Source organism: Caretta caretta, chromosome 4 (genome assembly GCF_965140235.1).
Source record: "Caretta caretta isolate rCarCar2 chromosome 4, rCarCar1.hap1, whole genome shotgun sequence".
In the NCBI taxonomy this organism is placed as follows: Eukaryota; Metazoa; Chordata; order Testudines; family Cheloniidae; genus Caretta; species Caretta caretta.
In genome coordinates this window covers 150,951,195-150,978,977 of record NC_134209.1, presented here as the reverse complement: position 1 = coordinate 150,978,977, position 27,783 = coordinate 150,951,195, and the positions used below count along the sequence as shown (strand labels likewise).

The window sequence follows — 27,783 nt, the reverse complement described above, 5'->3', positions numbered from 1 at the left end:
TTTCCTGTCACTGGAGAAAGAGAGCTACTTGAGGGCCTGCTCTCTTGTCTTGCTGCCTGAAGAAGACTTGAAGGGTTGGCTTGAATGAGATTGTGCTAGACCAATGATGGGAAGCAATCTGAGGGGATGTGCTGACAATGATTGTGTCATAGGAACTCCAAAAGATCATTGGTCCACTTAAAGCAATCACCTGCCTGTGGCAGTGACCTATAAATGACGCTTCAGAGGAAGGCGAACCCTCTCCTTAATGGTGCCCTACAAAGGAAAATGATGGCTTTGAGCCTGTTCTTGCTTCTTCAGGATGTATAATACTCAAGGAGCTGACTGAGGACATATCTGAGCCATGACTAACTATCTTTGAAAAGTCATGGAAAAGGGAGAGATGACTGGAAAAGGGCAAACATAGTGCCAATCTATAAAAAGGGGAATAAAGACAAACTGGGGAATTACAGACCAGTCAGCTTAACTTTGTACTCAGAAAGATAATGGAGCAAATAATTAAGTAATCAGTTTGCAGACACTTAGAAGATAATAAGGTGATAAGTAACAGTCAGCATGGATTTGCCTAGAACAAATTATGTCAGACCAACCTAATAGCTTTCTTTGACAGGGTAACAAGCCTTGTGGATGGGGGGAAAGTGGTAAATGTGGTATATCTTGACTTTAGTATGGCTTTTGATAGTGTCCTGCATGACCTTATTATAAACAAACTAGGGAAATACAACCTAGATGGAGCTGCTATAAGGAGGGTGCATAACTGGTTGGAAAACTATTCCCAGAGAGTAATCATCAGTGGTTCACAATTAAGCTGGAAGGACATATGGAGTGGGGTCCCACAGGGATCAGTTCTGGGTCCAGTTCTGTTCAATATCTTCATCAATGATTTAGATAATGACATAGAGAGTACACTTAAAAAGTCTGCAGATGATACCAAGCTGGGAAAGGTTGCAAGTGCTTTGGAGGATAGGCTTAAAATTCAAAATGATCTGGACAAACTGAAGAAATGGTCTGAAGTAAATAGGATGAAATTCAATAAGGACAATTGCAAAGTATTCCACTTAGGAAGGAACAATCAGTTGCACACATACACAATGAGAAATGACTGCCTGGGAAGGAAAGGAGTCTGGGGGTCATAATGGATCACAAGCTAAATATGAGTCAATAGTGTAACACATCATTCTGGATGAAGGAATGTTGTAAGCAAGACACGAGAAGTAATTCTTCCGCTCTACCCCATGCTGATTAAGTCTCAACTGGAGTACTGTGTCCAGTTCTGGGCACCAAACATCAGGAAGGATGTGGACAAATAGGAGAAAGTTCAGAGAAGAGCAACAAAAATGATTAAATGTTTAGAAAACTTGACCTATGTGGGAAGATTGAAAAAATTGGATTTGTGTAGTGTGGAGGAGAAGACTGAAGAGGGACATGATAACAGTGTTCAAGTACTTAAAAGGTTGTTATAAAGAGGAGGGAGAAAAATTGTTCTCGTTAACCTCTGAGGATAGGACAAGAGGCAATGAGCTTAAATTGCAGCAAGGGCGGTTTAGGTTGGGCATTAGGAAAAACTTCCTAATATCATGGTAGTTAAGCACTGTAATAAATTGCCTATGGAGATTGTGGAATCTCCATAGTTGGAGATTTTTAAGAACAGGTTAGACAAACACCTTCTCAGGGATAGTCTAGATAATACTCAGTCCTGCCATGAGTGCAGGGGACTGGACTGGAAGACCTCTTGAGGTCCCTTCCAGTCCTACGATTTTATGATTCTGTAAAGAGAGCCTGAAAGTGTTTCTTTCTGCTTATTTTGTACCTTAGCTGTATTAGGAATTTCAAGTTAAGACATCCCTACTTTTTTTGGAAAACTTCTTGGGTGACTCAAATGTAGCTTGGGAAATTTCTCAGTCCTTAGTTGTGAAGGTAGGGGCTGAGGTGGTGGTCATGGTGGTGGTAATACACACAGAAAGCTTTTCTCCTTAGTGGTTGAGCTAATAGGATTAACAAAGCAAGCAACCAAACCCCAAGAGTTATAAACAGTGTGAATGAAAATGCCACTCCCTCCCATTTAACAAAGATTCACTTCCTTCGCTTTTCTGATGCCATAAATTCACTAGTTTAACAATGATGGTAATGAACTATTGCAACAATTTACCAAGAGTCATGGTGGCTTTTCCATCGCTTGCACTTTTAAAATCAAGATTGGACATTTCTCTGTAATTCAAGCAGAAATTATTTTGGGGGAAGTCCTATGACCTGTGTTGCACAGGATGTCAGACTAGACGATCACAGTGGTCCCTCCTGTCCTTGGAATCTACGAAGCTAGTTCTTTAACTGTCTTAGTCTTCCAGGGTAGAGATGACCTGAATCTCAAATCAGGGGAAAAATATTCAGGTCACCTTTATATGAAGGAACAAAATCCCATTTTACCCCTTGCAGGTCACCTATAATAGTCCTGTCCAGTGCTGTTACATGCCAGCAAGGAAGAGTTCTACCTAACCTTGCAGGTGATCAGCTTACAGAGCGAATGAAAGGGGGGTGGGGTCCTAAAACGCTTAGAATTAGCCTGCTTCTACTTGTTAGCAAGTGAACCAAACTTCCCATTATTCTTTGTATATGCAACCCCATGATCCTTTGTGCATGAACCAAAGCATTTCGTATCTACCATACTAATTTTTGAGGCTAAGATTCTAGGGACTATGTACTTCGGCTGAATTTAGTGTATGACCAAATGGTGGAATGTGTGTAATATTAGTACCTGAAGCCTCTTGACCCACGGAGAATGTGTCCAGATGTCCAGGAAGGGACCATTTGTAATTGATGAGGGATACTTGTTATTGCAAATATCTTCGGTGATCGATGAGATAATTTGAGCCAGCGAGAGATGCTTTTAGCTTATTAGGAATTACTTATTGCTACAGGTGTTTTCTATAATAATGACTTAATCACAGATTTCTCTGGCATATTGAATAGATAAGCTGAGATACCATGAAAGGGATTCTACATGTAGATCAGTTAGGAATTTTCTTTGAGAAAGGAAGTGCCTTTGTCCAAAGCAAAATATAAAAGGGGGACAGTTTCTGGGAATGAATCAAGCTGCAGTCACTTTTCCATTCTTCAGATCAGTTTGGTAACATGACCTTCCTTTCTGTATTCTGTATTGCGCTGTATTAATCTTTGATTACAATCTATGATTGATAAATACAGATTGAACCTGATTATTTGACCTCTTACTACCAGCAGAACCAAACTCAAAATGCAACACAGGGAAGTCAGAGGTAAAATGCTCATGGACCTCATGAGAGTGGAGTTAGGCCAACGCTGAACCCTTTAAAGGTCCCACCCTCTAGCTCAGATCCTGCACTCTCTATGTGTCTGTGGCTTTACAGCAGAGATGGGCCTGATCCCTGGAGTTTGGCTCTGAATCCAAACTTTCATGACTGGTTTGGGTCTGAGGGTCCCAGGTGGGGCCCGTTGCTGGTTTATGGTAAAGGAGGTCTCACCATGGGGGTGGGATGCATTAGTTTCTGCTTAGCGGACTCTGTTTCTCTGCTTTGCGGAAAGGTTCAGCCCTGTTTCTCTCCTGTTGTAACAGCTTGTTTGTTTGTCTCACAGCTGGAGAAGAAAGAAGTGGTTGAAGAGAAGGAAGATATTGAGGGGAATCTTCTGCGCCCAACTGGGGTCACGCTGAGAGGGGCTCACTTCTGCCTGAAAATTTACAGAGCTGAAGACTTGCCCCAGAGTATGTGTTTCTGCTGTGGGGTCTAATTGCAACTGATCCATGCTCATCACCTTGGAAATGGCACAGCAGCAGTAACATGTTACAGCCCAAGGGTGAAGGGAAATAGTCCACCTGTGTTCTGTATTTCCATTCCGTGCATCTCACTCTGACACTGGACTCTTTAACGCCTTAGACCAGCTCTCCCGTGCATGTGAATCATCAGAGCGCCACGGTAGACAATGGGCCAAACCCCCAGCTGGTGTAGATTGGTGCAGCGCCACTTGAGTCAGTGGAGTTATGCTGATTTACACCAGCTGAGGAGCTGTCCTTTGACATTCTACTTGGTGTCACTCAGAGGCATGCGCCCTGCAGGGCAGATGGACTTTTACGGCTTCAGGGCTGTAAAAGTAATTAGTACAGGGCCAGGATTGTTACCGGGACAAGGCTTGGCGGCTGGTTAAAGAGGCTTCCACCTCTTATTCCACCAGGGACTGGAGCTCATTGCCTTTCAATGGATGTAAAATCCCATAGTGGTCTCAGTGCCACAGTGGTCACATCTGTCACTACCTCATAACTGGTACTATCTGAAGGGCTGATCAGTAAAGACTGGGCCACAGAGATGGAAAAGTTCAGAGTCAGATTCTAAGCAGAGAGTTCAGACTCCTCCATGTGCTCTGAAGCCGAGGGCCTACCAGCCCGGGGCCATTCTGGGCTGGCCACTGGCATCACAGTCAGCTGACGCCTTATGCGCTCCAGCCTTATGAGCGCTGATTGTTGAGGGTTCTCTTCTGTTCCAGTGGATGATGCCATCATGGACAATGTCAAGCAGATCTTCGGCTTTGAGAGCAACAAGAAGAACCTGGTTGATCCATTTGTGGAAGTCAGCTTTGCTGGCAGAACGGTGAGTGGTGGAAACTGACGGGCCATCCTCTGGCTGAGCAGGAAATCTGCCTCTGTCTCCTGGACTCCTCTTCCCTTAGCAACCCCATCAATGGGCCACCAGCCTCGTTCCATGGGACAGTGTTTGGTTGTGAGCCAGCTGTCACCTAGGGGTCAATTGGAGCATGGAAATGTGGGAGATGGGTGGCACCGTTTTCTAGAAGATGAAAGTAAAGGAGGTCAGGAGATGGGGGAATAGGTGGTCTAGGGCATCTCTGGTGCCTTTGTTTGTTGCTTTGGAGAAAAACAAAGAGGAATGAGGCCTGGGCAGAGTTTTATTGCAGGTGATGCCTGCAGCAGTTTGACCTGTTGGACTGACACAGCTCCCCGGTGGGCACGCAGTGGCATCGCTCACATCTGTATCTTACTCCCAAAAGCTAGAGATGGGGAAGATCTGTCGGTCTGATTGCTCATACTCTGCTCATTTCCGTAGTGCCGGAATATCTACGGGGTTAGGTCAACTCCTCCATCCAGCCTGGTCAGTGCTGCCCAGACCCCTAGAACACCTTTGTCCAGTCTGGTGCCATGTTCTAACCATCCTCACTCTTAGGAAATGGTTCCTGATGCCCAGTCCAAGTTTCCCTTTGCGCAGTTTCATCTCATCAGCCTTAGTTATGCCCCCTTTGATCTGTCTTTTCTGCCCTTGTGCTGAAATACCACGAAGAAGGGTGCACTAAGAATATCGAGATAGATGGACAGATTTTCCTACTTCGTACTTGTGCCTATAGCCACTACCCCTTTGTCAGTGTCACAAAATTAAAATGGCAAAACATTTTTTTAATTAAAATCTCTGATCCCTCTCAATGCAAAAATAAATAAAAACCCATAACTAAGGAGCCAGTCTTGGCTGCCTTTGCTCACAGGACTATTTGCAGGGTAGGACACAGACAGGATGGCAAAGCTAGGTTCTGAGTAGCAACAGATTAGCCATGGGATGCATCTCTCTGGAGAAAGCATGGATGGTGTCTTCTGTTCTTTGCTGCATATGAGTAATTTCTGCTCCACGCTCTTAGTGGTGCTGTTGTATTAAAAATGACAATGCAAATATTTAGATCCTTGTGTGTTTGCGGGGAGGGGTGGGGAAATAACCAAGAAATAATTTCCTAGCTCGGGGCTCGGCTACAGTTTTGGAACAGGCTTAAATTGATGGATGATCATTGTTTCATTGTCTCTTAAATGTTCTCAGTTCCCAAGCTGTGATCCATGAACCACTACAAAAGGTTTTCTCTCCCCCCACCCTACTCTCCTGCTGGTAATAGCTTATCTAAAGTGATCACTCTCCTTACAATGTGTATGATAATCAAGGTGGACCTAAGGAGGGTGATCACTTTAGATAAGCTATTACCAGCAGGAGAGTAGGGTGGGGGGAGAGAAAACCTTTTGTAGTGATAAACACCCATTTTTTCATGGTTTGTGTGTATAAAAACATCTTTTGTATTTTCCACAGTATGCATCCGATGAAGTGAGCTGTAGCTCACGAAAGCTTATGCTCAAATAAATTGGTTAGTCTCTAAGGTGCCACAAGTCCTCCTTTTCTTTTTGTGAATACAGACTAACACGGCTGTTACTCTGAAACTTCCTTATTTACTTTCTCCACACCAGTCATGATTTTATAGACCTCGATCATATCCCCCCCTCTCCCTCCCCAGTCGTCTCTTTTCTAAGTTGATCAGTCCCAGTCTTTTGAATCTCTCCTCATATGGAAGCTGTTCGATACCCCTCATCATTTTTGTTGCCCTTCTTTGAATCTTTTCCAATTCTAATATATCTTTTTTTGAGATGGGGCAACTAGAATCGCACACAGTATTCAAGGTGTGGGCGTATCATGAATGTATATAGTGGCATTATGTTATTTTTTATTTTATTATCTATCCCTTTCCTAATGGTTCCTAACATTGTTCGCCTTTTTGACTGCCACAGCACAGTGAGCAGATGTTTCCAGAGAACTCTCCACAATGACTCCAAGGTCTCTTTCTGGAGTGGTAACAGCTAATTTAGACCCCATCATTTTGTATATATAGTTTGGATTAAGTTTTCCAATGTGCATTACTTTGCATTTATCAACATTGAATTTCATCTGCCACTTTTTAGCCCAGTCACCTAGTTTAGTGAAATCCCTTTGTAACTCTTTGTAGTCCCTAACTATCTTGAGTAATTTTGTATGGTCTGCACATTTTGCCACCTCACTGTTTACCCCCTTTTCCAGATCATTTATGAATATGTTGAACAGCACAGGTCCCAGCACAGATCCTTGGGGGTCCCCACTATTTACCTCTTGCCCTTGTGAAAACTGACCATTTATCCTACCCTTTGTTTCCTCTCTTTTAACTTGTTACTGATCTATGAGGGGACCTTCCCTCTTATCCCATGACTGCTTACTTTGCTTAACAGCCTTTGATGCAGGACCTTGTCAAGGCTTTCTGAAAGTCCAAGTACACTATATCCACTGGATCACCCTTGTTCACGTGCTTGTTGACTCCCTCAAAGAATTCTAATAGATTGGTGAGGCATGATTTCCCATCACAATAGCCTTGTTGGCTCTTCCCCAACACATCATATTCATCTATAGATTCTATTTGTCTGATAATTCTCTTCTTTACTAGTTTCAACATTTGTCTGATACTGACATTAGGCTTATTGGCCTATAATTGCCAGGATTGCCTTTTCTGAAAAATTGGCATTATATTAGCTACCCTCTAGTCATCTGCTATAGTGGCCGATTTAAGTGATCGGTTATACACCACATTTAGTAGTTTTGCAATTTCATATCTAAGTTCCTTCAGAGCTCTTGGGTGATACCATCTGGTGACTTATTACTGTTTAGTTGATCAATTTGTTAAAAAATCTCAGCTATTGATGCTTCAATGTGGGACAGTCCCTCAGATTTGTCACCTAAAAAAGAATGGCTTGAATGTGGGATCTCCCCTATATCCTCTGCAGTGAAAACCCAGGCAAAGAATTCATTTAGCTTTTCCACAACAGCCTTGTCTTCCTTGAGTATTTCTTTAGCACCTCGATCATCCAGTGGCCCGCTGACTGTTTGGCAGGCTTCCTGTTTCTGATATACTTAATTTTTTTGTTGCTTTTTTGGTGTGTCCTTACCTAATTGCTCTTCAGATTCTTTCTTGACCTGTTTCAGAGTAACAGCCGTGTTAGTCTGTATTCGCAAAAAGAAAAGGAGTACTTGTGGCACCTTAGAGACTAACCAATTTATTTGAGCATGAGCTTTCGTGAGCTACAGCTCACTTCATCGGATGCATGCCGTGGAAACTGCAGCAGACTTTATTTATACACAGAGAATATGAAAAAATACCTCCTCCCACCCCACTGTCCTGCTGGTAATAGCTTATCTAAAGTGATCATCAGGTGGGCCATTTCCAGCACAAATCCAGGTTTTCTCACCCTCCACCCCCCCACACAAATTCACTCTCCTGCTGGTGATAGCCCATCCAAAGTGACAACTCTTTACACAATGTGCATGATAATAAAGTTGGGCCATTTCCTGCACAAATCCAGGTTCTCTCACCCCCTCACCCCCCTCCCAAAAACCACACACACAAACGCACTATCCTGCTGGCAATAGCTCATCCAAAGTGACCATTCTCCCTACAATGTGCACAATTAAGGTGGGCCATTTCCAGCACAAATCCAGGTTTTCTCACATCCCCCCCACCCCCATACACACACAAACTCACTCTCCTGCTGGTAATAGCTCATCCAAACTGACCACTCTCCAAGTTTAAATCCAAGTTAAACCAGAACATCTGGGGGGGGGGGTTGTAGGAAAAAACAAGAGGAAATAGGCTACCTTGCATAATGACTTAGCCACTCCCAGTCTCTATTTAAGCCTAAATTAATAGTATCCAATTTGCAAATGAATTCCAATTCAGCAGTTTCTCGCTGGAGTCTGGAAATGGCCCAACTTTATTATCATGCACATTGTGTAAAGAGTTGTCACTTTGGATGGGCTATCACCAACAGGAGAGTGAATTTGTGTGGGGGGGTGGAGGGTGAGAAAACCTGGATTTGTGCTGGAAATGGCACACCTGATGATCACTTTAGATAAGCTATTACCAGCAGGACAGTGGGGTGGGAGGAGGTATTTTTTCATATTCTCTGTGTATAAATAAAGTCTGCTGCAGTTTCCACGGCATGCATCCGATGAAGTGAGCTGTAGCTCACGAAAGCTCATGCTCAAATAAATTGGTTAGTCTCTAAGGTGCCACAAGTACTCCTTTTCTTTTCTTGACCTGCTTATTGTACTTTTACATTTGACTTGCCAGAGTTTTCTATTTTCTTCACTAGGATTTGACTTCCGATTTTTAAAGGATGCCCTTTTGTCTCTAACCACCTCTGCTATTTAGCCATGGTGGTGTTTTTTGGTCCTCTTACTTTTTTATTTTTTTTTATTTGGTGCATGCATTCAATTTGACTTCTTCTATGGTATTTTAAATAGTCTTCATGCAGTTTGGAGGCATTTCACATATGACGATTCATTTTAATTTCCATTTAATTAGCTTCCTCATTTTTGTGTAGTTCCCTCTTTTGAAGGTAAATGCTACTGTGGTAGGTTTCTTTGGCACTTTCCCCCTTACAAGGATGTTAAATTACATTACATTATAGTTGCTACTATTGAGTGGTTCAGCTATATTCACCTCTTGGACCAGATCCTGTGTTCCACTTAGAACTTAATCAAGAATTGCCTTTCCTCTGGTGGGTTCCAGGACTAACTACTCCAAGAAGCAGGCATTTAAGGTGTTTAGAAATTTTATCTCTGCATCCTGTCCTGAGGTGACATGTTCCCAGTCAATATGAGGATAGCTGAAATCCCCCATTATTATTGAAATTCTGTGTTTGTAGCCTCTCTAATCTCCCTGAACGTTTCACAACCACTGTCACCATCTTGGTCAGGTGGTCGGTAGGATATCCCTACTGCTACACTTTCCTTGTTCATGCATGGGATTTCTATCCAGAGATTCTATGGTGCAGTTTGTTTCATTCAAGATATTTACTGTATTTGACTCTATGCTTTCTTTCACATATAGTGCCAGTCCCCCACCAGTGTGACCTACTCTGTTATTTCTGTATATTTTGTACCCGGGTGTTACTGTGTGTCCCACTGCTCCCCCTCCTCCCGTAGCCATGGCTTGCTCCTCCCGGGCATTGGAAGGAGCTCCAAGCCTTCCTTTCCCCCACACAGTATGTGTTTCTCCTGGCATCACATAGGACCCTGAAGAACATTTGGCTTGAGAGAGACAGTCTGAGGACCCTGACACAGGAGCGACAGAAGTGCCCTAAAAGTGTGTGCGTGTGTGTGTAACTGATGCCTGATCTGTGGCCCCGCTCCCGTGCCGCCTCTTCTCACCGAGGCCACGCCCTTGCCCCGCCTCTTCTTCCGAGGCCCTGCCCCCACATTGCCTCTTTCCCTGAGGCCCCTCCCCCTGTTGCTCTCCCTTACAGCCAGTAAAAAGTGGGAGGGCATAGCCCTCCCTTTTTTAAAAGCGGTGGAGCTATGGCCCTCTGGTGCCCCTGCCCTGACACCACCCACAAAGCCAGACAGCAGCGGGAAGGCGTGGTTTTTGGACACCCTGTCCTGTTATGGCTCAGGATTCACTCCCTCAGGTGCATGTTGTTGCACCCTGGAAGGTTTCCTAAGAATTGGAAGCCACGAAAAACCCACCTGGGGCAGGGAAACGTAACGGAAACAACCAAATGCGTCTGTGGCTCATAAAGAAGGGTGAGCCAATGCTGTTCTGACGCTGCCTTTTATTGTTCCCTTCTCCCGCCAGATCAGCTCTAAGATCCTGGAGAAGAACGCCAACCCACAGTGGAACCAGCGCATCACCGTGCCGGCCATGGTGAGCAACGGCAGATCTCTGCCCCGTGGGTCGCTTCGCTCCGAGCACTGTTCCCTCAGCCGTTTGCACTGACCATTCCCCTTTTGTGCCTGTTTCCCTAGTTTCCTTCCATGTGTGAGAAAATGAGGATCCGGGTCATGGACTGGTGAGTTTGAAATGGAGATAGGAGACAATGTCCAAGAGGAGATGGGCCGTGTCTACACAGTGGGGAGCTTGTTCTAAGGACCAATTTAGGCACCCTCAGTCTCAATGGTCTTGTACTAGTGCAACCCAGATCTGAAACGCAGCGAGTGTCCCAAGCCAGATGCATTCCCAGAACCAACGCCTCCACTGCGCAAGGGCCAAGCACGTTAAGGCCGGGGTGGGTCAGGTGATATCTGGCTGTAAGGAGCACTCCCCAGGGCAGTAACTTCCTTTACCTGCAACCAAGTGGCTCTAAAACATATAGGAAATTATTTCTCACCTTTGTAAACACCCAGGAACATACAGGTTGGTAGTAGCTGTAGGCAATAAGGTGATGGGTGCTAGGCTAATAATCTTACACGCAGGAGGGAGCAGGCTAAGGGAATGTCTACACTGCAATTAAACATTCCTGGGTGGCCCATGACAGCTGATGTGGGCTTGTGACGCCTGGGCTGTGGGGCTATCAAATTGCAGGGTGGATGTTCAGGCTTGGACCCTAAGTGGCTAGAGCAGTGGACAGGGAATTGGGATTCCTGGCTTCTATTGTGCAGTCTGCCACTGTCTCCCTTTGTGATAGTGAGCAAGTCACTTCACTTTGCTATGTGCCTCAGTTTCCCTTCTGTAACACCAAGTTAATGGGACAGATCTACAGCTGGTAAAAATCAGCACAGCTTCATTGACTTCCGCTGGGGATCTGGCTCACTGACTCCAATGAAGCAATGTGGATTTACGCCAGATGGGGATCTAGTCCAATAATATTGACCTGTCTTAATAGGGATGACTTGAAGAGTTAACGTTTGTAAAGAACATGGAGATCTCCCAAGGAAGGCTCTTTATGGGCAAAGCATGATCAACCAAACGCTTACTACAATTAAACTGAACCCCTTATTTCAGGGACCGTGTCACTCACAACGATGTCATCGGCACGACACACCTGTGCATGTCTCAAATCTCTGCCCCGGGAGGAGAGCTGGAAGGTAAGGAGAGGCCCATCCCTGGAGTTTGCACTGGGTGCTATGGGGAATGCATGCTTGTGGCTCGGAGGCTGGTCTTGGCTTTGGTGAAGGAGAAATACTGACTGGGATCCTCTCTATGAAACCCTGGGGGCTGGTGCCTTCTCCTCCGACGGGCGAGCATGGGGGAATCTCAAGTGACTCTGACTGAAGTTGCATCGCGACAGAAGTGGGTGACTCTTTAAGGCATGTCGTGAATGTCGTCTGCGCTGAAGCTCTGGGTGGGTTTTGGCTGCAGCCCAGCTCCACCCCAGCAGGGGCACTAGAAATCAGGGGGATGAGCCCTGGGCATGCAGTGGGATGCTGCCTCCTGCCTGTGGACAGGAGGGGAGCATACGCTCTCTTGTGCTCTCGGACGGCTCTGCCGGCTGCTTAGGAGACAGCCGGGAGAGGTGTGGCTGGCTCCTGCACAGTGTGGGGTACAAAGGCGGGGAGGCATCCTGTGCCCTCCCTGTCCCATGGGCACCTGTGGAAGGGGCAGTCATCACTTGGCACTAGGGCATCCAGGGCTAAATCTTGCCTCTATTGATGCCAGTGGCAAAGCTCCGAATGGGGGGCACAATTTGACCCCAAATCCTCGCTGCACGACCCCAGCGTGTCTTCCAGTTATTGGCTATGGCCTGGTCCAGCAAAGCACTTAAGCAGGTGTGTAACTTGAAGCAGGTGGATTATCCCCTTGGCTTCACTGGGCCTGCTCCAGTCCAAAGGGTAAGCACATGATGGATCGGGGCCTATATCCATGGGGTATCTTTGGATTCTCTGGGCCAAACTCTTCCCTTGCTTCTTGACTGGTGCAAGCCCTGCTAACCTCCCGCTGGGCCCGGGGTTGCTTGGGCATTGGGAAAGTCCTGGTGACATGCCGGTGGTGGCCCTTTGAACTTCTGCATGTGTGTCCGCTTTGAAGTGCAAGCTCCGTAGGGCAGGGGTGGAGAATTGCTCTGTCTGAGCATGCCCCGGCTGCTCACGAAAGAAGTGTTAGGGAGCGTGGAGCTCATTTTGCCTTAGTTTGAACCCACCTTCACATTGTAATCTAGGAGCCAGGAAGAGTCCCCTCCTGCCTGTTCTCAGTGCGTAGAGGGTGGGGAAAGACTGTGTGGTTTCAGGGATCTGGGGCTCTGCTAAGTCCTGACTCAGTGTCTTCCCTCCAGGGTATGTCTACACTGAATTGTAAACCCGGATCTGCTGGGCCTGGGCTTGTGGATTCTGTGTTTCTAGCCATGTGCTGGAGCATCCACACCGCATTGTAAACCGACATAAGAACGGCCATAGTGGGGTCAGACCATAGGCCCATCTAGCCCAGTATCCTGTCTTCCGACGGTGGCCAAGGCCAGGTGTAAACCTGTGTTTACACTTGCTGGACCCAGGTCTCTCAGGCATGCTAACGCATCCACACTGCACTACTCGGGTCTGTGGCTTGAGCAGTGTCCACATTGCAAAATGACAGGCTTAGATCCGAGTCGCAGTGGGATTTGGGTTGTGACCCTCCCCCCTGCCCCGCCCCCAGCAGAGTCCTAGGACCCAGGTCCCAAAAGGGGACTGGAGATCAAACCTAAATCAGAGGCTGGACTTAGACGAACCCTCAGTGGTTGGCTCACGTAAGAGGTTTGTGAGCCTGTTGTTTGCTGCAGCAGCGAGGCTTGGTCTCCTAGCTCCAGCGGTAGCAGCTCGTGCTTTTAGTGCTGAGGGTTCTTGGGTTCAAGTCCTGAAGATGTCCCGAGTGGGGGCTGGGAGGGGTGTGGCAATCAGCGGCCAGACCTTCGTGTCATGGTATTCGTGTCAGGCGGGAGGAAGTGCAGGGACTCATGGTTCACTTTGTTGTCTTGGGATTTCTGAATAACCCGGGTCTTTGCAGCTGCTCGGAGCTGTGGTAGGGACTGTGGCCTGAACCTGCCCTAACCCCATCTGTTACTGAATAACTCCTGCAGCTAACTCCCTTTGCTGCTCTGTTCCGACTGTCCTCACTGCCGTGCTCCCGTTGGTTTGGCTGCACTCCAGACAGAACCCTTGTGAGTGGGCGCCAGATGCTGACACAATTGCAGCTTGCACGGTTTGGTGTATCCACGCTGTAGCATTTCTCCCAGGCCAATCACATGTCAATGGTTTTGGCCTGCCCATACTTATTGTATAGCACCGCCGTGTTCCCATTGATGCACTCTGGGAAATTTGGGGCAGCTGGATACAGAGGGACCCCCTCACAGTTAACTTCTCTACCGGCCACAGGAGCAGGTCACGTGGGCATCGTGGGAGGCCGCACAGGGACCTACACTCGCACCTACCGTGTACCCAGGAGATTCCCACTCGACAGCCCATTGCAACCACACTCTTCGAAGGACGAAGCACTGGGATACACCCTTTCCTCCCCACCCCATCCCAGATGCCCCTTGTTCCCTTTCTGTCCGGTCCCCCAGATACAACATGTGCAGTGTCCCAAGTGGTAGAGAAATCCTGCGGCTTGGCTGTGATGCATACAGAGGCTGCTGGACACAGACACACCTTGTGGGTCTCTCTGGCCTACAGTCACCACACAGGGTCCCCCCATGTCCTAGCCTGGATTCAGTAGCCATCAAGGGACCCATCCCCCTCTTCCATATCCCCCTAATGACCAACTGTCTGTCTGAGGCCCCATATGTCTTGCCTTGCGCTGGGCCTCACAGAACCAAAGGCCAGCTCTGGGGAGACAGCGTTTATAGAGGAGCAGAACGGAAGCCCCTAGTTGTTCCGGTGTGCTTTGGGATGCCCGTTGTAGCCCCGGGGACCTTTGGGTGAAGGGGTTGGGTGTAGCCATTGTCAGAGACGGGCCTGAGCCACAGCTAGATTGGTGCAATGCGTTGTGGGACACAGAGCAGGGAGGTAGATTTGGACCTCCGCTGGGCTCCTGTGAGGCGGCTTGGCCGGCTGATTTGAGTAAGGACGCCAGGCCTGGGCTCTGTAGGAAAGGCTCCCAATCCACTCCCAGGGCCTCATGTGGCATGGTGCAGCATGAGTAGCTTCTCGCCAGAGTGACCTAGGAGACTGTAGCTGTTATAGGTCCCGTCTTGGTCTCTCTCTAGAGTCTGGCACAAAAAGCCCCCTTGCAGCAGCAGCTTGCATGTCCCATAATGCATTGGTCTCATGTCATGCTCCTTCCACCCCTTCTCTGTTGTTCCCACTCTAACCTTCTCTTCATTTCTTTGTGCCTCAGATGAGTTTCCTGTTCTCGCGAAGCCCCTGAAAGCTACAGCCAGTACGTCCCTCTAGCCTATTGATTGCAATCATGGTTTGGTAATTTGGCTGTTTCAGCTGTGTTTAGACACACTGGGAAACTGGACAGAACCAGGATCAGCAAAAGTCTCAGTGTCTGAAATGTGGCTTGTCAAAGGGAGCAAGCCACTGAGATATGGCCCCAGACGTCCTCCAGCCTCATATGTGCCCCCTTGGATCATCAGTGGGGTGGGATGGGCCATGGTCGGAGTCTCCACCGTCCTTTGGCCTCTGGTGGGGTTGGTATGCCAAGCACGAGGCACTGCTCTCTGTTAGTCATCTTTCTGTTGAACGCTGATGGTATTTTGTGGGGTAAGCAGGACCCAGGATGTGTTGCGCTGCTCACTGGGCCAAGACCTGGTGCATTGGGCCTGGCTGGTTTCAAAGTACAAGGGGGACACCAATTTATTCCTGCTCACTTAGCATCTGATGCCAATCTCTCAAGCAATGGTCTGAGGGTCACCTGGTGGATCATTAGGTGTCCTAAGGAAGAGGGCACTGAGCCAGATCGTCATCTGGTGTAAACCGGCACACACTCCATGGCAGTCAGTGGGATAGATTCCCAGTTCACTGTGGTCAGCGGAGTGACGCTGATTGACGCCTGCCGGGAATCTGGCCCACTCCTTTAGAACCCCAAATATCGGACTATAGGAAGAGGAGAGTCTTCATCGTCCCAGAATAAATTCCGTTCTCTAAATTCCAAACACTCCGAAAGAGGGAATGGGGCTAAAATCTGGATCCTGATCTGAATTTTGTGGCTTGGGCCCCTTTCTGGTGTGGACATGGCCTAGCACTGGCACGGCTCCCCAGTATAAATCGGAAGTAGCTCCTTTGAATTCAGTGCGATTACTGCAGATTGGCTGGACCAGAGTCCCTGAGACCAGGCTCTCACTGGCAGGGTCTCCTTCTGTTGAATTGTATAGTTGTGTCCACTGCTGTGTGGATAGAGGAAGTGCTGGGTGGTCCGTCTGCCTCCCACTGAAATCGTGGGCGCTTTGTGACTGGCTTTATTGGGAACGGGACTGGTCTTAGCGCAGCACAGAAAGGGCTCTCAGTTCTGCCGGTGTAACGCTGGAGTAGTTGTACAGAGTAAACACCGTATGGAGCTGTCACCTAACCAGGGCCTGATTCTGACCTCACTCACGCTGGTGTCACCCCATTGACGTCGATGGCCCCAGTCCCAGACCACGTCTGTGCTTGGTGCAGCCAGGGAGGCTGGGGAATGCAAAGTTGGCTTTAAACCGCCAGTCAGGAGCGATTAGATCCTTGGTGTAAGTTAGATCTGCCCCAAGGCTGTCTTAAGGGCTGGCTGCCTCTGGCTGTGCTGTGGCATTGACACACCAGCCATGCCTCCTTTACCTCAGCTACAAGCCCTCTAGTGGGTGGCAGTGGAGAGGTTCCAGCCACTCGCGGGTTCCATGAGCCGGTTAAATTGCCAGTGTGTGTGTTGTGCAATGTGGGGGGACTGAAGGGGGACATGATAACAGTTTTCAAGTACATAAAAGGTTGTTAGGAGGAGGAGGAGGGAGAAAAATTGTTCTCGTTAACCTCTGAAGACAGGACAAGAAGCAAGGGGCTTAAATTGCAGCAAGGGAGGTTTAGGTGGGACATTAGGAAAAACTTCCGAACTGTCAGGGTGGTGAAGCACGGGAATAAATTGCCCAGGGAGGTGGTGGAATCTCCATCATTGGAGATTTTTAAGACCAGGTTTGGCAAACCCCTGTCAGGGACGGTCTAGATAATCCTTAGTCCTGCCTTGAGTGCAGGGGACTGGACTAGATGCCCTCTCGAGGTCCCTTCCAGTCCTGTGATTCTAGGATAATAACAGAGTCTAGTCCACAAGGGATCGTGTTCCTGCCCTTAGCACCCATTGGACCCGTAACTCTGTAGTTAGAGGGATATGCTATAGTTTTCTCAGTGCTCGTTCTCTTTTTATGCATTAATTAGAAGTGCTGTTGCAGTGGTTCAGTAACCAATTGCTCCCTGTGGTCTCCTAGTGGACGATGGGCTGGGATTCCTGCCGACATTTGGACCCTGTTACGTAAACCTTTACGGCAGCCCGAGGGAATTTACCGGGTTTCCAGATCCCTACGAGGAACTCAACATGGGAAAGGTGAAGCTGTGGTGGTTCAGTTTTCCAAAATTCTTCTTTGCAAAGTGAAACACTCTCTTTATCCCAAACTTTCATTAATCGGTACTAGGATTGGAGCTGGGTTATATTTTTTGGAAGAATAGTTTGCCAAAAAATGCAGCTTTGGTCGACGTAAAACTATTCACGAACTGGATGCAAATCGGTTCAGCCACTCACAAAGCAGGCGGTGGCGGAGGAGGAGGAGATGCTGCTGCTGTTGCTGGCCCCGTTTCCCCAAATAGTTTTTAGCTGAGTGCTTAGGACACTTACCCCGGTTGTGGGAAAGCTCCCAAAAGGACGTTTTCGTTTCACAAAAAATTCCCAAAATTTTCAGTCGGTTTGACCCAGATGGAAACTCTTTTGATTTTTTCACAACTGCTACTGAATTGAAAAAGCCGCTCTTCTCCCAGATCTAAACAGGATCCGTTGCACCTACAGGAAATTATTACCCCTTTTGGCAAGTACATTTTGGCATTTGAGCATAAGCTGAGGGGCAAAAAATAACATTGTCTGCTTTGCATCTGTAAGGGGCTGCATAAATACGTTGCCCGATCCTGCTCCTCTTGAACTGAACTAAATCAACGGCAAAGCTCCCATAGACTCCAGTGGGAGCCTATCTGTGATGCGGCCATCTTGGTAACAGCACTTTCTTCTTATCTAACTCTAAGGGAGAGGGAGTGGCCTTTCGGGGCAGGTTGCTGATGGAGCTGGAGACAAAACTGGTGGAACATATTGAGCAGAAGTTGGAGGACATCCCGCCTGACGATATTCTACGGGTAGAGGTATGTGGGCATCCTTGCTGAAGCACTACCGAGGACCCAAGCATCATGCTGGCTATAAATCACAGGGTTGGTAATTGGCAGAGCTGGGCACTGAACCTGCAGCCTCCTGAACTAAAGCCTGTTGCTGCACAGTTGGAGCCAAAAGGCTCTCCCTGCTAGCCAGCTGCTGTCGCAGACTCATCTCCTTGCTGACTCGGGCATTGAGGGTGTACGGTGTGGTCGTCTGCTGCCTCTTGGCCACCCCTCATATGGAGAGAGGTCGCCCTCTGGGGCCCTGTGCCTGGGGCCGTCCTGTCTCTTCCAGGGCCCTTTGTGAACTGTCAGTTCAAATGGTCTCCAGAAGGGATCCCACTTAGTCCTCAGGTGCCTACCGGCTCTCTGGGCTCCAGCCCTAGGTCAGTGTCCCGCCCCGCAGTACACCAACACAATGAGTGAAATGCAAACTGGTGCAGCCTGCAGCCCGGTTTCTGCCCAGCTCCTTGGGCAGGGTCTCTCCCGGGTCTCCCTGTCAGGAAAGCTTTCTCCTGCTTGCGCTTTTCCCCTGCTGACTCAGGGCCCTACAGAACCGTCTTGCTCCCTGCAGTCTCTGGAGCTGTCTGCCTCTTCTGGCTGCCTTTTACCCTGGGGTCACCTAATTCCTCTCAGGTGGGGCTAATCATGCAGCCAGGGCGGGCTTAGCCCCATGCTCTCCAGCCGGAGGGCATTCCAGCCATGTGCAGCAGTGGGTTTCACTTACATCAGGAGATCTGTTGGGTGACTCTCCTTGCCCACTTCCTGGGTGAGGGGTGGAGTAGGGTCCAAACCCCTCATCCCTCCCTATCCCCTCCTGTCTCCCCCTTCGTGTGGGGAGAGAGGGGCAGCTCTCTTGCATGGTAGCCTTCAGCTGCTCCTCCCTGCCCCTTTCCACGCCATCCCGGGACCCGGCACATGCGGGAGTGGGCGAGGGTTTGGCTGGGAGAGGCCCCGGGCCGCGGCTCCTCCCACGGGGCCGGCTCTGTGTGTTGCAGAAGCACCTGCGACGGCGTAAGTACTGCCTCTTCGCCGCCTTCTACGCGGCCAGCATGCTGCAGGACGTCGACGCCGCCGTCCAGTTCGAAGTCAGCATCGGCAACTACGGCAACAAGTTCGACAACACGTGCCTGCCGCTGGCCTCCGCCACGCAGTACAGCGGGGCCGTGTTTGACGGTGAGGCGCGGCAACGGGGAAAGGGGCGTGGCAAGGAGGCCGCTCCTCAAACCGGGTCGAGCCCAAGGGGACCCTGTGACTACAGCCCCCCAGAGGCAATGCCCCCGATACGACGGGCCGAGGAAACCGCCTGAATCCTGGCAGGTTTCCTGGCCTTCCTGCTCCCTGCAAGCCTGTCACAGCACCTCTGCGCTGCTGTACCGTGGGAACCAGGGTGGCCTGGCTCAGGTGAAGGCCAGAGCCCTGCCCCGTCACAGGCCCAGCTCACCCTCTGACGCCGATTGACCTGAGATCATGGAGCTTGCTTATCTCCAATACACACGCCCCGTGTTCCGCTATTTAGAGTTGCCAACTTTCTACTTGCACAAAACCGAACACCCTTTCCACACCCCCTGCCCCGCCCCTCTCAGAGGCCCCGCCTCCGCTCACTCCAGCCCGGCCCCCACTCTTCCCACCCTCACTCACTCGCTCATTTTCACCGGGCTGGCTCAGGGAATTGGAGGTGGGGTGAGGGCTCCGGATGGGGGGGCGGGCTCTGGTGTAGGTCCAGGATGAGGGATTTAGGGTGCAGGAGGGGGCTCTGGGCTGGGGCTGAGGGGTTCGGAGTGCAGGAGGGGGCTCAGCTGGGGCAGGGGTTTGGGGTGCTGGGGGGGATGAGGGCTCTGGCTGACCGTGCAGACTCTGGGGTGGGGTTGGGGATGAGGGGCTTGGGGTGTAGGAGGGTGCTCTGGGCTGGGACTGAGGGGTTTGGATGGGCAGGAGGGGGATCAGAGCTGGGGCAGGGGGTTGGGACACGGGGGGTGGGTGAGGGTTTCAGCTGTGGGTGTGGGCTCTAGGATGGGGCTGGGGATGAAGGCTTGGGGTGCAGGAGGGTGCTCCGGGCTGGGATCGAGGGGTTTGGAGTGCAGGAGGGGGATCAGGGTAGGGGATTGGGGCATTGGGGTGTGTGTGAAGGCTCTGGCTGGGGGTGTGGACTCTGGAGTGGGGCTGGGATCGAGGGGTTCAGAGGACCAGAGGGGGATCAGGGCTGGGGCAGGGGGTTGGGGCACAGGAGGGGGACAGGGGTGCAGGCTCCGGGTGGTGCTTACCTCAAGCAGCTCCCGGAAGCAGCGGCATGTCCCCGCTTTGGCTCCTAGGTGGAGGCGTGGCCAGGCGGCTCTACACGCTGTCCCATCCGCAGGCACCACCCCCACAGCTCCCATTGGCCATGGTTCCTGGCCAATGGCAGCTGCAGAGCCGGTGCTTGGGGCGGGAGCAGCTTGCGGAGGCCTCCTATGCATAGGAGCCAGAGAGAGGGGTGACATGCTGCCGCTTCCAGGAGCCTGCCTTGGCTCCATTGTGTCACCGACTGGACTTTTAATGGTCTGATCAGCACCGCCACCAGGGTCCCTTTTCGACTGGGCATTCCAGTTGAAATCCGAACACCTGGCCACCCTACCACTATTGGATGTTCCTTTTTTGGGATACCTTCAAAAGCCCGCACCCCTGAGTAAAATGTACCTCCCCCTTCCATCTCCTCTAGCTGTGCAGAACTCCTTGGGTGCTCAGGGCCATCCAGGATGCCATGGCCATTTTTGCAGTGTTTAGGGTTGCTGTCCCGGCCACGTTCCATCTTGGGCAATTGCATTCTGCCTGCCTAAAATTTCCAACTAATTTTGTTTTAGTTGGATGTGGTATTCCCCTTCACTCCCCAGCCGAAACTGTTGAGTGGTGTTGCAGGGGACTCAGCTGCCCTCAGGTGCACCCCAGCAGTGGCTGCATTGCTGTGGTGGGTGGAGTGGTTTCGGTGCGTGTAGGGTTCGGGGGTATAAATGGTGTGACAGATGTGTAAGCTGTTACTGTGACTGCAATGAACTGATTGTGTGTGCGTGTACTGCTGCCCTCCTCTGCAGGAAATCAGAACTGTTCAAGTATGAGTCATAGGCCCAATAACGACACATAATGGAGACTCCCCTTTAGATGCCGGGGCCTGCGCTTTTGGAGCAGAACCTTTTTCTGATCTCAGGAGGTCCCAGCTGGCCCCAGCATAGTGGCACCTACATAGCTGTGGGTTTCTTACAACAGTTCGAGTTGCACTCGACATCTTGTTTCATACCAAGGCTGATTGGATTATAATTCATCTCATTGCTTCACACACGGAGGGAACCAAGGCTAAAACCTTTGCCCTTCAGGTCAAAGAGCACAATGCAGCAGGCCTCTGCCCCTTTCTCTGTCTATGGGCCAGTCGGTTGCAGGTGTCATCCCGCACACACAGCCAGATACGAATGTGTTCTGTCCCTCAGGTTGCCAGTATTACTACCTCCCGTGGGGCAACGTGAAGCCCGTGGTGGTGCTCTCGTCCTACTGGGAGGATATCAGCCACAGAACGGACGTGCAGAACCTCCTCCAACGCACTGCAGACAGGCTGGTGAGTGGAGCGTTGCCTTTGCATCTCCGTGGGAGAGCCCAGGGCTGTCAGGTCTGCTGGCGTTTGTGCTGAGCCTTATCATGTACCCCAAGGAGGAATCTGTATTGAGTTAATTAGTGACTCTGGGGGCATGGTATTGCAGGGGGCGGCATCTTTCAGACATAGAAAACCAAGCTCCTCAAACCTTGGGATCACTAAAGCTCCTGGGAAATGAATAGGGGAGTTAATGACAGTGTCTAGGAGGCCAAATAATTATCATAGTTACATGCAGCCTCTCTAAGTCCCCATTTAGCCAATAGCATCCTTCACATCTGGGCTTTAAACAGTTGTGTGGCACTGTTCTTAAAACAGCCTCAGTGTTCCTCCCCATAGGAGGCTGCACTCAGACAGGTGGAGGGGTTGGTAAATGGTGATCTCCAGGAATACAGGGTGTGATGGTGGGTCTGAGGAACTAAGAATGGCAGAAAACATAGGAGGATTGACGGTGATCCACCCAGAAAGTGGCAGAAAAGGCGTCCGACGGACGTGGATTTAATGTCACATCCAAGGGACTCTGACCTGAGCAGGGGGAGAGTGAGTCAGGGAGGGGCTCTCGCTTGCAAACATCTGGCGTCGATAAATAGCCACATACGATGGCAAACAGGAAAGACACACTGAGGGGACACAGGAGGGAACACGTCTAAAAATAGGTGAGGTGACTGTACAGTCTGCAAAGGACTAACCGAAATGGGCTGTTTGGAACCCAGGGAATCTGCTTGACTTGCTCCCAGGCTGGCGTGCTCTCCATAGAATCATAGAATCATAGAATATCAGAGTTGGAAGGGACCCCAGAAGGTCATCTAGTCCAACCCCCTGCTCAAAGCAGGACCAATTCCCAGTTAAATCATCCCAGCCAGGGCTTTGTCAAGCCTGACCTTAAAAACCTCTAAGGAAGGAGATTCTACCACCTCCCTAGGTAACGCATTCCAGTGTTTCACCACCCTCCTAGTGAAAAAGTTTTTCCTAATATCCAATCTAAACCTCCCCCCCTGCAACTTGAGACCATTACTCCTCGTTCTGTCATCTGCTACCATTGAGAACAGTCTAGAGCCATCCTCTTTGGAACCCCCTTTCAGGTAGTTGAAAGCAGCTATCAGATCCCCCCTCATTCTTCTCTTCTGCAGGCTAAACAATCCCAGCTCCCTCAGCCTCTCCTCATAACTCATGTGCTCCAGTCCCCTAATCATTTTTGTTGCCCTTCGCCGGACTCTCTCCAATTTATCCACATCCTTCTTGAAGTGTGGGGCCCAAAACTGGACACAGTACTCCAGATGAGGCCTCACCAATGTCGAATAGAGGGGAACGATCACGTCCCTCGATCTGCTCGCTATGCCCCTACTTATACATCCCAAAATGCCATTGGCCTTCTTGGCAACAAGGGCACACTGCTGACTCATATCCAGCTTCTCGTCCACTGTCACCCCTAGGTCCTTTTCCGCAGAACTGCTGCCTAGCCATTCGGTCCCTAGTCTGTAGCTGTGCATTGGGTTCTTCCGTCCTAAGTGCAGGACGCTGCACTTATCCTTATTGAACCTCATCAGATTTCTTTTGGCCCAATCCTCCAATTTGTCTAGGTCTTTCTGTATCCTATCCCTCCCCTCCAGCGTATCTACCACTCCTCCCAGTTTAGTATCATCCGCAAATTTGCTGAGAGTGCAATCCACACCATCCTCCAGATCATTTATGAAGATATTGAACAAAACCGGCCCCAGGACCGACCCTGGGGGTACTCCACTTGATACCGGCTGCCAACTAGCTATGGAGCCACTTCATACTTTCCCGTAATTCGCTGGTGCTTGGAAGGGAGCTGCGCTGCCAAAGCAGGAATGTTTGCGCTATTCAAAAATACGATGTTCCGTGCATCAACTGCAGCTCGTGCACACGCTGTGCTGAGCGACTGTGAATACCGCGCCCCCCCACTGCGCTGAGCGACTGCAAATACCGCGCCCCCCCACTGCGCTGAGCGACTGCGAATACCGCGCCCCCCCCTGCGCTGAGCGACTGCGAATACCGCGCCCCCCCCTGCGCTGAGCGACTGCAAATACCGCGCCCCCCCACTGCGCTGAGCGACTGCAAATACCGCGCCCCCCCACTGCGCTGAGCGACTGCAAATACTGCAAATACCGCGCCCCCCCCGCGCTGAGCGACTGCAAATACCGCGCCCCCCCCTGCGCTGAGCGACTGCAAATACCGCGCCCCCCCCTGCGCTGAGCGACTGCAAATACTGCCCCACGTCCGCTACTGCGCTGAGCGACCGCAAATACCGCCCCACGTCCGCTACTGCGCTGAGCGACCGCAAATACCGCCCCACGTCCGCTACTGCGCTCAGCGACCGCAAATACCGCCCCACGTCCGCTACTGCGCTCAGCGACCGCGAATACCGCCCCACGTCCGCTACTGCGCTCAGCGACCGCGAATACCGCCCCACGTCCGCTACTGCGCTGAGCGACCGCGAATACCGCCCCACGTCCGCTACTGCGCTGAGCGACCGCGAATACCGCCCCACGTCCGCTACTGCGCTCAGCGACCGCGAATCCCGTCCCACGTCCGCTACTGCGCTGAGCGACCGCAAATACCGCCCCACGTCCGCTACTGCGCTGAGCGACCGCAAATACCGCCCCACGTCCGCTACTGCGCTGAGCGACCGCAAATACCGCCCCACGTCCGCTACTGCGCTGAGCGACTGCAAATACCGCCCCACGTCCGCTACTGCGCTTAGCCACTGCAAATACCGCCCCACGTCCGCTACTGCGCTGAGCGACCGCAAATACCGCCCCACGTCCGCTACTGCGCTGAGCGACCACGAATACCGCCCCACGTCCGCTACTGCGCTGAGCGACCGCGAATACCGCCCCACGTCCGCTACTGCGCTGAGCGACCGCGAATACCGCCCCACGTCCGCGACTGCGCTCAGCGACCGCGAATACCGCCCCACGTCCGCGACTGCGCTCAGCGACCGCGAATACCGCCCCACGTCCGCGACTGCGCTCAGCGACCGCGAATCCCGCCCCACGTCCGCGACTGCGCTCAGCGACCGCGAATCCCGCCCCACGTCCGCGACTGCGCTCAGCGACCGCGAATCCCGCCCCACGTCCGCGACTGCGCTCAGCGACCGCGAATCCCGCCCCACGTCCGCGACTGCGCTCAGCGACCGCGAATCCCGCCCCACGTCCGCGACTGCGCTCAGCGACCGCGAATCCCGCCCCACGTCCGCGACTGCGCTCAGCGACCGCGAATCCCGCCCCACGTCCGCGACTGCGCTCAGCGACCGCGAATCCCGCCCCACGTCCGCGACTGCGCTCAGCGACCGCGAATCCCGCCCCACGTCCGCGACTGCGCTCAGCGACCGCGAATCCCGCCCCACGTCCGCGACTGCGCTCAGCGACCGCGAATCCCGCCCCACGTCCGCGACTGCGCTCAGCGACCGCGAATCCCGCCCCACGTCCGCGACTGCGCTCAGCGACCGCGAATCCCGCCCCACGTCCGCGACTGCGCTCAGCGACCGCGAATCCCGCCCCACGTCCGCGACTGCGCTCAGCGACCGCGAATCCCGCCCCACGTCCGCGACTGCGCTCAGCGACCGCGAATCCCGCCCCACGTCCGCGACTGCGCTCAGCGACCGCGAATCCCGCCCCACGTCCGCGACTGCGCTCAGCGACCGCGAATCCCGCCCCACGTCCGCGACTGCGCTCAGCGACCGCGAATCCCGCCCCACGTCCGCGACTGCGCTCAGCGACCGCGAATCCCGCCCCACGTCCGCGACTGCGCTCAGCGACCGCGAATCCCGCCCCACGTCCGCGACTGCGCTCAGCGACCGCGAATCCCGCCCCACGTCCGCGACTGCGCTCAGCGACCGCGAATCCCGCCCCACGTCCGCGACTGCGCTCAGCGACCGCGAATCCCGCCCCACGTCCGCGACTGCGCTCAGCGACCGCGAATCCCGCCCCACGTCCGCGACTGCGCTCAGCGACCGCGAATCCCGCCCCACGTCCGCGACTGCGCTCAGCGACCGCGAATCCCGCCCCACGTCCGCGACTGCGCTCAGCGACCGCGAATCCCGCCCCACGTCCGCGACTGCGCTCAGCGACCGCGAATCCCGCCCCACGTCCGCGACTGCGCTCAGCGACCGCGAATCCCGCCCCACGTCCGCGACTGCGCTCAGCGACCGCGAATCCCGCCCCACGTCCGCGACTGCGCTCAGCGACCGCGAATCCCGCCCCACGTCCGCGACTGCGCTCAGCGACCGCGAATCCCGCCCCACGTCCGCTACTGCGCTCAGCGACCGCGAATCCCGCCCCACGTCCGCTACTGCGCTCAGCGACCGCGAATCCCGCCCCACGTCCGCTACTGCGCTCAGCGACCGCGAATCCCGCCCCACGTCCGCTACTGCGCTGAGCGACCGCGAATACCGCCCCACGTCCGCTACTGCGCTGAGCGACCGCGAATACCGCCCCACGTCCGCTACTGCGCTCAGCGACCGCGAATACCGCCCCACGTCCGCTACTGCCCTCAGCGACCGCGAATACCGCCCCACGTCCGCTACTGCCCTCAGCGACCGCGAATACCGCCCCACGTCCGCTACTGCGCTCAGCGACCGCGAATACCGCCCCACGTCCGCTACTGCGCTCAGCGACCGCGAATACCGCCCCACGTCCGCTACTGCCCTCAGCGACCGCGAATACCGCCCCACGTCCGCTACTGCGCTCAGCGACCGCGAATACCGCCCCACGTCCGCTACTGCGCTCAGCGACTGCGAATATCACGCCACACACACACACTGCAGTTCAGCCGCTGCTCACCACAGGCGCAGACGCTGCGTTCAGCAGCAGCAAGTACTGCACCACACATGCGCACGCTGGGCTGAGCAACTCCAAGTACCGCACCACACGCACGTCCATTGCACTCACTCAGCTGCACAAGCTACACACGTGCACACTGCACTCAGCAAGCTGTGCTGCTCTGGGCAGACACAGCACCTATGCGCATGCTGCCTCACAGGGTCACAGCATGGTGCCCCATTGCTGCATGAGCCCATTGCACAACCTGGGGCCTGCAGCGCTATCTACGCGCTGCCCAGGGACTCCCTGTGTGACCCTGAGGAAGTCACATCGTCTCTCTGGGCCTGGGCTCTCCCCCTCTGAAATTGCACAATGGAACAATCAACGCTTTGGGATGGAGCCTCACTTTTAACATACACAGTGCTTAGCACAACAGAGCCCTGATCTCAGTAGGGGCATCAAGGTGATCAGGGGGCCAGATCAATATTCTCCTGTTTCTCAGACCCTGCTCATAACAACTCACTTTTACTAACATGTCTAACTGCTTCTTAGGTTGGCCACAACATGTAACGTACAGAGAGTGCTTTTACAGCATAGATTCCTAGATTCAAAGGCCAAAAGGGACCATTGTGATCCTCTAGTCTGACCTCCTGCATAGCACAGGCCAGAGACCTGCCCCGAAATAATTCTCAGAGCAGATCTTTTAGAAAAACAGCCAATCTTGATTTAAAAATTGTCAGTGATGGAGAATCCACCAGTTTCAGAGTAGCAGCCGTGTTAGTCGATATTCACAAAAAGAAAAGGAGGACTTGTGGCACCTTAGAGACTCACAAATTTATCTGAGCATAAGCTTTCATGAGCTACAGCTCACTTCATCAGATGCATTCAGTGGAAAATACAGCCAGCTTTCCTGGACTCCTTCATGGCCCACCTTGATTATCACTACAAAAGGTTCCCCCCCCGACCCCCCGCTCTCCTGCTGGTAATAGCTCACTTTAAGTGATCACTCTTGTGACAGTGTGTATGGTAACACCCATTGTTTCATGTTCTCTATGTATATAAATCTCCCCACTGTATTTTCCACTGAATGCATCCGATTAAGTGAGCTGTAGCTCACGAAAGCTTATGCTCAATTTGTTAGTCTCTAAGGTGCTACAAGTACGCCTTTTCTTTTTGGAGAATCCACCATGACCCTTGGTACATTGTTCCAATGGTTAATTACACTCCCCATTAAAAACATATGCCTTATTTCCACTCTGAAACCTTCCCTCCGCCCCCATCTAGGTTGACAGCAGGGTTTGAACCCAGAACTTACTTGTGCGAAACGTTCTGTTTGTGGAGCATCCTTTCATGGTTGGAGTGGCATAATATGAACCCTGTGTGTGTGAAATTTAAAATAACCAAGCCTGCCGCTCAGGAAATGCTCCAGTACAATAACTCCTCACTTAAAGTCATCCTGGTTAATGTTGTTTCGTTGTTACGTTGCTGATCCATTAGGAACATGCTTGTTTAA

The 27,783-nt window shown here is 51.8% G+C and overlaps 1 protein-coding gene across 7 annotated transcripts in view; it reads left to right on the top strand.

Moving 5' to 3' along the window:
- Positions 1-27,783, top strand: part of DYSF (dysferlin) — a 304,292-nt gene that overhangs the window by 93,928 nt on the left and 182,581 nt on the right. For 6 of the 7 annotated variants that reach the window (XM_075128162.1, XM_075128163.1, XM_075128160.1 and 3 more), the window contains exons 12-21: positions 3,610-3,736; positions 4,513-4,616; positions 10,444-10,512; positions 10,614-10,657; positions 11,590-11,672; positions 14,890-14,931; positions 16,946-17,061; positions 17,748-17,861; positions 18,869-19,046; positions 21,329-21,453. In XM_075128162.1, coding sequence (XP_074984263.1) covers positions 3,610-3,736; positions 4,513-4,616; positions 10,444-10,512; positions 10,614-10,657; positions 11,590-11,672; positions 14,890-14,931; positions 16,946-17,061; positions 17,748-17,861; positions 18,869-19,046; positions 21,329-21,453 — 1,002 coding nt within the window. The remainder of the gene's footprint in view (positions 1-3,609; positions 3,737-4,512; positions 4,617-10,443; positions 10,513-10,613; positions 10,658-11,589; positions 11,673-14,889; positions 14,932-16,945; positions 17,062-17,747; positions 17,862-18,868; positions 19,047-21,328; positions 21,454-27,783) is intronic. The other variant, XM_075128161.1, reaches the window with a different exon arrangement.